Below are 11,398 nucleotides of genomic sequence, written 5' to 3'. Positions count from 1 at the left end.
CTCTGACGTGTGTGTGTGTGTGTGTGTGTGTGTGTGTGGCAGGGCTCGGCTGTCAACAAGTTCTACGTGCACAATGACATCTTCCGCTATGAAGAGGAGGTGTTCGGAGACTCGGAGGCTGAACTGGGAGGTAAAACTGCTAAACCAGCAGCACTGGTTCCCATTGACTCGCATTATATAGACAGAAACACTGAGACCTTCATCAACATATAATAATCTTTAATGTTCCACAGAAGAAAAACTCATTCAGGTGTAAACGGCACGAGAGCAAGTAAAAGATCATGTTTCATGATCATGTGACTAAGACACTCACCCATTTTCAGATCTATCCGGATCGTTTGTTTCAAAACGTGACATTTCTTTAATTGTCTGTATTTCTAAAGACCGGCAGACTCTCATCAGGCGATTGATGATCTCGTGTGGTTTTTCCTCTAGTTAAACTAGACTAATTATTTTCCAATCTGGATACCGGATTTGCAATATTCAGAGTTTAATTAAATTAGCAGCTATGGATCATTTTAGTAATCGAGTATTCTACCGATTATTCCATCGATTAATCGAGTAAAAGAATGAAAATTTGTGGTAATAAAAATAGATCCAAGTGAACAACAGCCTATAAAAGGACTTAAAATACAAATATATAATAACAAGCAATGATGAGTGGTTCAAATAAAGTATCAAAGTAAGTTTTATTGAACAGCACTGTTAAAATACACCATGTAGAATAAATGATATAAACATTTGCATCACGTGTGATAACGCATGCCTGAGAGCCGCCTGGTGTTCGCAGTTCAAATGTCCACTTAATCTTCAATAATTGGTCACTTCTGGACGATAGAAATGCTGTAATTTCTAGAACAAGAACATGTACACATCAAAACATGCTAACTCAGTGCGAGGGTTTGGACTTTTATCCTGAAATGAGACACTAGAAGACGTGAGCTCTCCGAGCGGCCATCTTCTAACCCTTTACTGGTGAGATTTCTGTTAAAGACTGGCAGACTCTCATCATCTCGTGTGTTTTCCTCCTCTAGTATTTCAACTAAACCGTATTTTTCCCGCCCAATCTGGATCCCGGATTTGCAATATTCAGAGAGTTTAATTAAAAGTTCATGTTTTGTTTTGGTTGCATTTGTGAATAGAAATGTAGAGTTGGCATATGATATCGACCACACTCTCTTTAGGGTTTGCAGAAGTCTGGCTGTTTCTGTCAGGTCACGTGACACAGAAGCTTGAAGTGTGTGTGTGTGTGTGTGTGTGTGTGTGTAGAGTCTGAGGAAGAGGAGGAGGAGGAGGAGGAGGAAGAAGAGGAGCAGGTGGAGACTCGAGCTTCTCCTGAACCGGTACAGGACCGTCCCAGCAGCCCCTCCTACTACAAGCCGCCCACCCCTGTCAGGTACCCAGCATGCACCTCTTCCACTCACACCTTCTGTCAGGTCCCAGCATGCACCTCTTCCACTCACACCTTCTTTCAGGTCCCAGCATGCACCTCTTCCACTCGTGTCTGTGGCATTAAACGAATTGCTGCTTTATTGACTGTGTTCAATGTTCACAGTAATGGAGTGGAGGAGCAGCAGGAGGAGGCGGAGCCTGAGGCGGAGCCCGAGTCCCAGCCGGAGCCGCTTGCCAATCAGGAGACGGAGGCGGAGCTTATCCCAGAGGCCGAGCTACATACGTCAGAGGCGGAGCCTGAAGAGAAACTGCAGGAGGAGAGAGGCTCCACCCCTGTCCCTGCCCTGACTCCGCCCCCTCACACCCCAGAGCCGCCCAAGGTACAGTGTCAAGTCAAGTTTATTTATATAGCGCTTTTCACAATACAGATTGTATCAAAGCAGCTTCACAGTATTAAATTAAAATAATACATCAGTGTTTGTTTCTAGTGGAACGTCCATGTTTGGTAATGCTGATCAATAGTATTGTTGATTGATTAATTAAATTAAATATCCCCAACTGAGCAAGCCAAAGGCAACAGTGGCAAGGAACCGAAAAACTCCATCAGGACCTAATGGAGAAAAAAAAACCTTGGGAGAACCCGGGCTCAGTCGGGGGCCAGTTCTCCTCTGGCGTTTATGAACTAGAGGTCGGATTTAACTGTAAGATTAAAAGTATTATATGAATGCTTGGCTGAAGAGATGCGTCTTTAATCTAGTTTTAAACTGGGAGAGCGAGTCTGAGCAACGAACAGTACCAGGAAGACTATTCCAGAGTTTTGGAGCTAAATGTGAAAATGCTCTCCCTCCTTTGGTGGATCTGGATATCCTAGGTTTGACCAAAAGCCTCGAATTTAGTGATCTTAAAGAGCGCGATGGATTATAGGGCGATAGAAGATCGGTTAAATAGACTGGAGCTAAGCCGTTTAGGGCTTTATAAGTCAGTAGCAATACCTTGTAATTAATACGGGACTTTATAGGTAACCAATGTAGTGATGATAAAATTGGTGTTATATGATCATATTTTCTTGATCTAGTAAGAACTCTAGCGGCTGCATTTTGGACTAACTGTATCTTGTTTATTGAGGACGCAGGACAACCAGCTAATAAAGCATTACAGTATTAGGTGAAAGGTCAAGGTCATCTAGTCTCGAGGTCATGAACGCATGAACTAACTTTCCTGCATCAGAAACTGATAGCATGTTACGTAGCTTAGCAATGTTTCTAAGGTGGAAAAAGGCTGTTCTTGTAACATATGAAATATGATTTTCAAAAGACAGGTTGCAGTCTAGTATAACACCCAGGTCTTTTACTGTAGAGGATAAAGTAACAGGACATCCTACTATGTTAAAGTTGTAGTGTGAGAGGTGTGCGTGTGTGTGTGTTAGGGATGCAATGGTACACGGTAAAATCCCGGACCGTTCGGTCAGCCCTGCACGGGACAATCTACCCTCGTGTCCCGCGGGACTTCGGTTTTGCCATTGAGTTCGCGCTGATCCTTTTAGTTTTTGCTTTAGGCGCCGTTCACATATCGCGCCTAAAAACGCGTAGAAAACGCTAGGCGCGCCGCGTTCTCCTTTTTCCAAAGCGCTAGGGCGGTGCGCTCCGGAGGCGTCTGTCGTTGCTAAAGCAACCATCAGCTGCGCTCTGGTTGGTTCTTGTCACGTGACCTACGGTGCGCTTGCGGCATTCTGAAAAGTTGAGAATTTGGGAGTGGACATCGTTAGTGCCAACCGGTCTCGCCTTGCACCAGACAGTGTTGATAGACTCATCTGCACAAGAATCTCTCAATAGTGGATGAGTAAATAACATTGCACTTTGTATCCTGAATGCAGTATTATATTATTATATTATTTTGCTCTGCTTTTTTTTATTCAAAGCACAAGCTAATTTATGTTTGTTAAAGGTAAAAGTGCACTTTTTCTTTCACATTGATCACTTCATATACCAGTTATCAAGGTTTGGAATTGGGATCCACTTGAATATTTTGAAGTGTGTTTGTTTACATTTTGTATTTCATATAAGTGATAGTTGAAGAGGTTGTATTACTTAGTGTTGTTCAGTACAGACTAGAGTGTTAATTTATTCCATACATTGATGTTCTTCCTACTGTGACATTCTGTTTATGCTCATAAGAAAAATAAAGCATATTTTTGGGATGAAATAGCAGTCTCTCTCTGCACAAAACATGTACCGAAACCGAACCGAGACCGTGGCCCAAAAACCGAGGTACGGACCGTACCGTGGGCTATCTGTACCGTTGCACCCCTAGTGTGTGTGTGTGCAGCGCTGTGATGATGTGTGTGTGATGTCACCGCAGGCGTTCTCATGGGCTCTGGTGACCAGTAAGAACCTTCCCCCGGCCGGCGCTGGGATCTCTCCTCATGTGCTGAAAGCCAGTGCTCAGGTACAGCACCACATGACCACATGATGACATCAGCGGCTCCAGGGCCGCCTTCATAATATCAGCTTTTGTGTTTCACACGATAACAGAACGATCATTTCTCAGTGAACATGTTCTGCTTGTGTGGGCTCAGCTGGTTTAATGATTCAAATATCTTTAGTTTGTTAGTTTTAGTAAATATTAAGTTTAAAGGGATACTTCACCTCTGGGAAGATGAATGTGTATTTAAAATAGGTCATTTAAGTAGAAGAAATGTGAAGAAATTTTTGAATTTGGAGCTTTCTAGACTGAGAAAAGCCAGAAAATGTATTTTTGGCTCATGTGGATGAAAGACAACAACTCCCAGAATGCACTTGCTTCGCTGCCCTAGGAGGCCATGCCTACCGGTAAGAGTGCGCACTAGTTGAAAACAACAAGGCTAGTCTACGTGATGAGTTTGCCAGGGATCTCTAGAGATCGCCCAGAATGTCCGGGATTCGGCTTTTGCGTTCTACAGTCGCCATTCATCATGTTTACTGTGGCGAGCAGGACGAGGCTGACGGCCGCGGGAGAACGGCGCGAGGCCGGTGGCGTCATTACTGAGACGCGCCGGGTCTCGCATCTCTCACGGAGGAGCGGGAATTTTCTTAGCAATGGTAAAACGCACATCAACCGATCACTTGTTTAGCGTTCATGTAAACACTGCATTCAGATTCACCAATCGGAATGAATTCAGTTAGATTGAAACAAAAGGTGTGCATGTAACTTAAACAATGAATGGCGACCACAGAACGCAAAAGCTGAATCCCGGACATTTTGAACGATCTCGCCCGCCGGACAAGTCCGAGAAAAGGAGGATGGAAACCCCTACTTACTCAGCTTTCTCCTACTATTAAGCTTTCTCCACAGAACAAGAGCCTGCTAGCTTAGCTTCCAAAGAAAGACGGCTGACACTGTGTGCATTCTGTGAGTGAGATCCCTCTATGGGCGGGCTGAAAACATGCGGAACAACGCCATCTACTGGCTGTAGTCTTTAGCCTCTGGCCAGAAAATCCTCCGATGACGCAAAATGACGATTTTTGCGTCATCGGAGGATTTTTTCCAGACAAAAAATACATAAATCTCTCGTCTCAGGGGGATATGAGGGTGGAAAGCATGGTAATTCGAAAATACTACAGGTTTTCTACTAATACAAAGCTTAATGCTAAATCCTGAAGTAACCCTTTAAGTATTCAGTATCAATTATGCAAACTTCATCAAATATGAGACAATTTCAGCTGTAATGCAGCTCATAAAAATAGCTTTGACCCTGAGATATTGAGTGTAAGGTGTGTGTGTGTGTGTGTGTGTGTGTGTGTGTGTGTGTGTTTGTCAGCCGCGGGTGGAGCTCAAACATGACAGTCAGAGAGAGCCCAGAGACCAGCGGAGAGAGAGAGGCTTCCCTCCACGTGGACCCAGAGGAGGTGACACACACTCACACACACACACTCATACTCACTCACATGATCTGTAACAGGTTGAGTGTGTGAAGGGTTTCTGTGATGTAACTGCTGTTGTTGTTGTTGTTGTTGTTGTTGTTTGTCAGATGGCAGCGGTTCCGAGGGCGGAAAACCGTACATCAGTTTTAGGGGTGAGTTTCCTGTCATGTGACTCGACCAAACACTCAAAATCATCATTCATCCAAAAACAAGATTGAGTGAAGATGTTTCCTCCATGGCACAAATATGTAGGTCAGGAATCACCAAGCGCCTTGAGATGCGATTCCTGAGAGAGAGTCACACGGGCCGTATAGGCACTGGACTGAGAACCGGACTGACTCCTCGTGGCGTTCCCTGGGCCTTGAAGGGTTCTCAGGGATGCAAACAGCGCGCTTTTCGGCGCCTCACGCTTTTTTCACGTCAGTTTGGGTGACAGTAATCTGAAGTCATTCCATAGCTTAATGTGAGGGACAGAAGTCTATTTACATCATTAGAGTTTACGGAAACTCGTTCTCCCTCCTCTGCGGCTGTCAATCATTCTCCATTCAGTATTCAAACAGCGCGCGCCTCTTCTGGTTGGATGCACGGTAAAACTCTCTCCAATATGATATATTCACATTATAATGCATGATCTGTAGATAAAAGGCTGTGGATTTGCATAAAATGACTTTATTTTGTTGGAGTAGTTTGTTGCTGTTTTTAAACGACTCACTACCGTGTGCTTGATTGATCACACACATCACAAGCAGTGGCGTAGCCACGAGGGGGTCTGGGTGGGCCGAGGCCCCCTCATTTACATGTCCCGCCCCCTCAGATTTCTGATTGATTAAAATAAAATAATAAAAATAAGAAATTATTGATGTGTTAGTCTAATTGACAGATTGACCGATCACAATACTGCGCGGTAAAATGCGGCTGTTTTCAAACTTGGTTTGACGTGTTGTGCGTAACCTACGCTGTCATCTTCGCGTGAGAGTTCATGCGGTGACAATGGCAGCGTTGTGCAAAGTACAATATTACGCACGAAAAGATGAGCGAGAAGGAGAAAATAAGCCATCTACATCTGAGTTTGCTTCAGCTTACTACGAGACGACAGCGAGTGAAGACAGAAACACACACGTCATCAGGAACAGCGGTGAGACTTCGACTCAGATCGGCACAATGCGCAATGACTTGTTTGCAATTGATGAACCGCCTTCACAACCAGTGATGACCACATTTCCTGTATAGCCTATATCTGTTGTATATGTAGAGTTTGGTTTCAAAACGCGATAAATCCATTATGATTCATTTGAGTAATAATGTGTTTTCTTTACCAAGAGAGTGGAAAGATGAAAACCACTATTTTTTTAGTAGCTTTTTTTTTTTTTTTTTACTTTCACGTAGCATATTTAGGTTATAATAACATAAAAATGTCAAATGCAGATTTTGATTTTCAAATATTTATTATAAAAAAGGATTAGTTTCCCCCAAAATGCAATAAATTCATGACACTTTTTTTCCAAAATGCAATTAATCCATTGAATCAATATAAAAGTTTTTTCATATTTTAACTGTTGAAAATACACAACAACAGTAAGTTGATCCACATATAATAGCCTCTGAACTCGGTCAATACTAATCTTATATATAACTTACAGGCACTGGACTAAAAATAGCCGACATTAAATCACCATCGCTAAGAAATACCTCCTGAACTAACGGCGATCAGCTGTATAATGGCTTGGTCCTGCTCGGTTTTCGTTGACTTTGAGTAAAACAATTGAAAGTTTTTCACAAGATCCCCTGGGGTCAAAGTGTCAGCGTGACAGAAGTTTGATGCTGTCCTGTGAGAACAAGCAACACTCGGCATTTTTCCTCCTCCCGCGTGCCTCATCTTCAAGTAGCCTAAATGATTAGATTTCGATGGCTTACGTTTCTTCCCCACCGCAGAAACCACCACAGGGTCACCAATGCCGTCCAAAAAATAAGTTTTTTCATTCTGCACCCGCGATGCGCCCATTCTGCATACGTGCTTTATTATTCTTTTTTTTTTCATATTTTCATAGTTTTGCGCACTGAAAGATTATTAAAAGCCTATATTTTTTTATACCTAGCCTGCTCAATACATTTAAAATAAGCATAATTGAATTGTATGTTATTTCTGTGTAGTGTAGTGTAGGCTATATAAATACGCTTCTGAATTCTTGCCATTAATATATAAATATAAAATTGTGACACAATAAAATTGTGAAATGTATGATTGCCTGATTGAATTTTATAAGAGTACTAATAGTAAATTGTTTTTATTAACATGTTTAGATTTTATAAAATTACTGTGCAGATTTTTTCAAGAATTACTTTTTGTTGCTGATTTATACACTCATTAAGTTTAATAAACATACATAATACATTTATGTAATATTTAAAGGTGTTAACTATAATCTTACACTGCAAAATAATAACTTACAAAGGATTAAATTCATCACAATTATGTAAGTATCTGGAAATTTGCCGCGGGGCGAGGGCTTCGATAACCTCTCTCTTTTTTGACCATACTTGTGTTTGCATCCCTGTGTTCCCTCGGTTCTGTCGCCAGTGAACCGTTGAGGAAGAAACCCGATGTTTGTCAGTTTATTCGGTCTTAAAGTGATATTCCTGCTGTCGTCTGTCATTAATGATGATAAAACATCATACAGCTTTAACAAAGATGACATGAACATAGCGTTATTTTACATTTAGGCTTAATTATTAATTTCTGTACCTGAATATACTGTTAGACTTTGTAAACTTTATTTAGTATTCTTCTGTGCTTGTAATTTGTGTATTTGTTCTTATTTTATTACTGACTGTCCACTTGTTGTTAATGTTTGAACTTTATCAGTTAAGCTAGTTAGTTTGGTATCGAAATCAAAGAACTTCAAGTAAGCTTTAAGTTATAAAAGAAAAGTTACCCCCCCCCCCCCATATATATATATATATATATATTATTTAAAAAAAAAATGGCTGATCCGAAAAACTATCTGATCCGTGGCTCAAAAACCGTGAATTTTGTGATCCGTTACACCACTAATTTTCTGTGTGTGTGTGTGTGTGTGTGTGTGTGTGTGCAGGTCGCGGAGACTCTGACGGTGACTCTGAGGGCCGCAGGTCTGTTCGTTACCCAGACAGTCATCAGCTGTTCGTTGGAAATCTTCCTCATGACATTGACGAGGGTGAACTGAAGGAGTTCTTCATGAGTGAGACCCTTTGACCCTTGACCTTGCTGATGATGAGGCTGCGAGTGTGCGTCTGCTGTTGTTTAATGCCGCTCTGTTTCGTCCAGCGTTCGGGAACGTGGTGGAGATGAGGATCAACACCAAAGCCGTCGGAGGGAAACTGCCCAACTTCGGGTTCGTGGTGTACGACGACTCTGAGCCGGTGCAGAGGATTCTGGGAGCAAAGGTGTGTGTCAGTACAGCTCATTTTCAGGGACAGACTCGGGGATTATTAATAGGGCTGTGCCGGTGAACTTGATAACCGCATGAGTAGCACCGGCAGTGTTCCGCCAAAACACATTTTGTATGTGAATGCTGTTTTACGTGAATATTATGAAGCACAAAGCTTTGTTTACCAAACAAATAATAGGTTAGCAGCAATTAAATGTTACGTTGCAGCCGTGGACACATCTGGGTTGGTGCTGAATGGGGTACGTCATGTGAGCCCATAAATGTAAGCTTTGTATTATGTTTTGCGATCTGGTCATGTGATTATCAGCGAATTTAACAATATTCCACTGGACATGGAATCTCTTGTTTCTTTTCCCAAATCATTTCACAGGGGATTATAAACGTTTCTTCATTTGGTTCGCTTTTAATTTGTCCTAAATGTGAATATAATAAGGCCTGATGCCTTTTTGCTTGCACATCAAATTCTATTTAACACAGTTTGTGCTTGTTATTATGGTGAGGCACGTCAAGTTTATTTGTATAGCGCATTTCACACACGCTTGGGATTTTAGTTTTGCTTTCTCTGGCAGCACAAAATCAAACATAGCCTAAATGTCTTGACACTGCGCAAGATAAAATTCACTCTTCAGACCTTTTACAACGAGTAGACATCAGCAGAAGACATGAAGATATTAGAAAACAGAAAGCCTGTCTCTGTCCTGCCGGTGTCCCACATCTCAGAGCTCAGCGCGGGAGCTGTATGACGCATCTTTGGCGGGAAATATAATATTAGTGTTGCTTCAATATGTAACTTTCTTATATTATTTAGATTACCAATATTTACTGATATTTATGTCAATGTTTTACAGGCTGTAGTGTGGTCACCCTAACCCACCGTCACAGCCCTAATTATTAACTTTATCTCACGCTATTCTTCATTTTATTATCAGAATAACTCACCACTTCATTCTCTCTTCAACTGAACATGATTGTGAGCTAGGGCTGGGCGATATGGCCAGAAAATCATATCTCTGTATTTTTTGTTTAAATGGCGACGATATATATCTCGGTACTTTTCCGTGCTTTTCCCTAATCACTGAAGTGACGTCGACGTCCGGGTTAGCGGCAGCATTAGCCATCAGGCAAGTGTTATTTTAAATAAACTCCTGATGTACTTACAAACTTTCCAATGGCTCGTTTTATGAGTACAGAAGCTATTTGTACTACTGTAGAAGTGTGGTGCCATTCTGGGCATTATTAGTGGAGTAATTGACCAGATACAGCCTATGATCCGTTAGCGCCTGCACTAAACCATCCGGCTGATCTCTCTAGATAACCTCTAACTTTAATAATGTTCAACCAAGGGGAAAAGGGGGGGTAGAGGGGGGGTTCGGCTCAAGGTCATGGTGCAAAGGACCCTCGGTGGATTTTACTCCGAACCATCCCTTTAACTAAGGTAGATGAGTCAGGGATAATGTACCTCCAGCCGGTGGTTATCTGGGAATAATATACAGTTAGATGGCGTGATTGACCAATTAGAATCAAGTATTCCACAGAGCCGTGTAATAATTAATGTTAATTAGGGATTGGACGGTGAGGATATTTCCCACTGGTTAATCGACATGTGACAACATCGGTAAAACCGGGATCACCGGCGGTTAAATCACTAATTTAAAAGCGAAAGTAAAATGCGCCGTTCATAAAGGTGTTTTACTTTCGCTTTTAAATTAGCGCTAATTTGGGGGCGGATTGCTTGAATGGAGAGTTCATTAGCCTTTAATTCTTAATGAAAACCACAACAGAACAGCACGATGACAAATTCGCTTAAATAGGTGATTATGCATTTCGCTTTGACACCAAATCTTCCTCCGTCGTCGTCAGCTCCTCGCTCGCGTGATGAACGAGGTCCGACTCCTGCTGATCTGTGCGACTCTCGCTCCGCTCACGGCAAGTGATGAAACCGGTGTCGCTTCTGAACACGGACTATCGTAATAACTAATGAACCTTATGGTGAAGTGTTGCCATAGCTTCTAATCAGTGTCTCGTTTCTCCCGTGTCTCCAGCCCGTCATGTTCCGCGGGGAAGTGCGTCTGAACGTGGAGGAGAAGAAGACGCGAGCGGCGCGCGAGCGAGAGACCCGAGGACCGCCTGACGGGCGCCGGCCCCGCGGCATCATGGGTAACGGGCGCGGCCCGACGAGAGGAGCGATGGGTCGAGGAGAGAGCCGATACACACCGCGCCGCTGAGACGCACACATCACACACACTCTTTACTCTCGCTTTCCTGTGTTTCTCAGCGTCTCTCTCTGGGACCGGCAAAGACTCTGAACTCACTCATCTGCGCTTTACTTTACACTCTTCTCACGGTTTGAGTCACCAAGGTGTTTTCTCCTCATGGAACTGATTTCTGCACATTTTTATAACGGATGAACATCAGCGCTTCATCATAAATCAGTGCTCAGTGTACAATTATTTATTTTCCTAGTGAATGAAGCAGGTGTGGTGCCTTATCTCCTGTCCGCGGCGTCCGGCGTGGTCTCGGCCGGTCCTCGCGTCTCTTGTTTTCTCCGCGTCTTTGCATGGCTGATGTGGGGCGATCTCACAGCACTGTCCGCCTGCGTTCGGTTCTGGGGTCAGAGTGGACTTCAGCTGGGTTTTGTTTTGAATGTGTTTTCAACTTTCAATAAACTACTGAAATCTG

At 42.8% G+C, this 11,398-nt stretch overlaps 1 protein-coding gene across 3 annotated transcripts in view; it reads left to right on the top strand.

Annotated features, from left to right (window-relative positions):
- The window catches only part of g3bp2b (G3BP stress granule assembly factor 2b), an 18,215-nt gene extending 6,817 nt beyond the window's left edge, over positions 1–11,398 (top strand). For all 3 annotated transcript variants that reach the window (XM_079848384.1, XM_079848383.1, XM_079848382.1), the window contains exons 5-13: positions 43–130; positions 1,270–1,396; positions 1,556–1,772; positions 3,751–3,837; positions 5,189–5,276; positions 5,399–5,443; positions 8,384–8,509; positions 8,596–8,714; positions 10,762–11,398. In XM_079848384.1, the coding sequence (XP_079704510.1) occupies positions 43–130; positions 1,270–1,396; positions 1,556–1,772; positions 3,751–3,837; positions 5,189–5,276; positions 5,399–5,443; positions 8,384–8,509; positions 8,596–8,714; positions 10,762–10,944 (1,080 nt within the window). In that variant the 3' untranslated portion in view covers positions 10,945–11,398. The remainder of the gene's footprint in view (positions 1–42; positions 131–1,269; positions 1,397–1,555; positions 1,773–3,750; positions 3,838–5,188; positions 5,277–5,398; positions 5,444–8,383; positions 8,510–8,595; positions 8,715–10,761) is intronic.

Source organism: Squalius cephalus (assembly GCF_949319135.1).
Source record: "Squalius cephalus genome assembly, chromosome: 18".
In the NCBI taxonomy this organism is placed as follows: Eukaryota; Metazoa; Chordata; class Actinopteri; order Cypriniformes; family Leuciscidae; genus Squalius; species Squalius cephalus.
The sequence above is the reverse complement of the archived record's forward strand: the minus strand, read 5'-3'. Positions and strand labels throughout refer to the sequence as shown.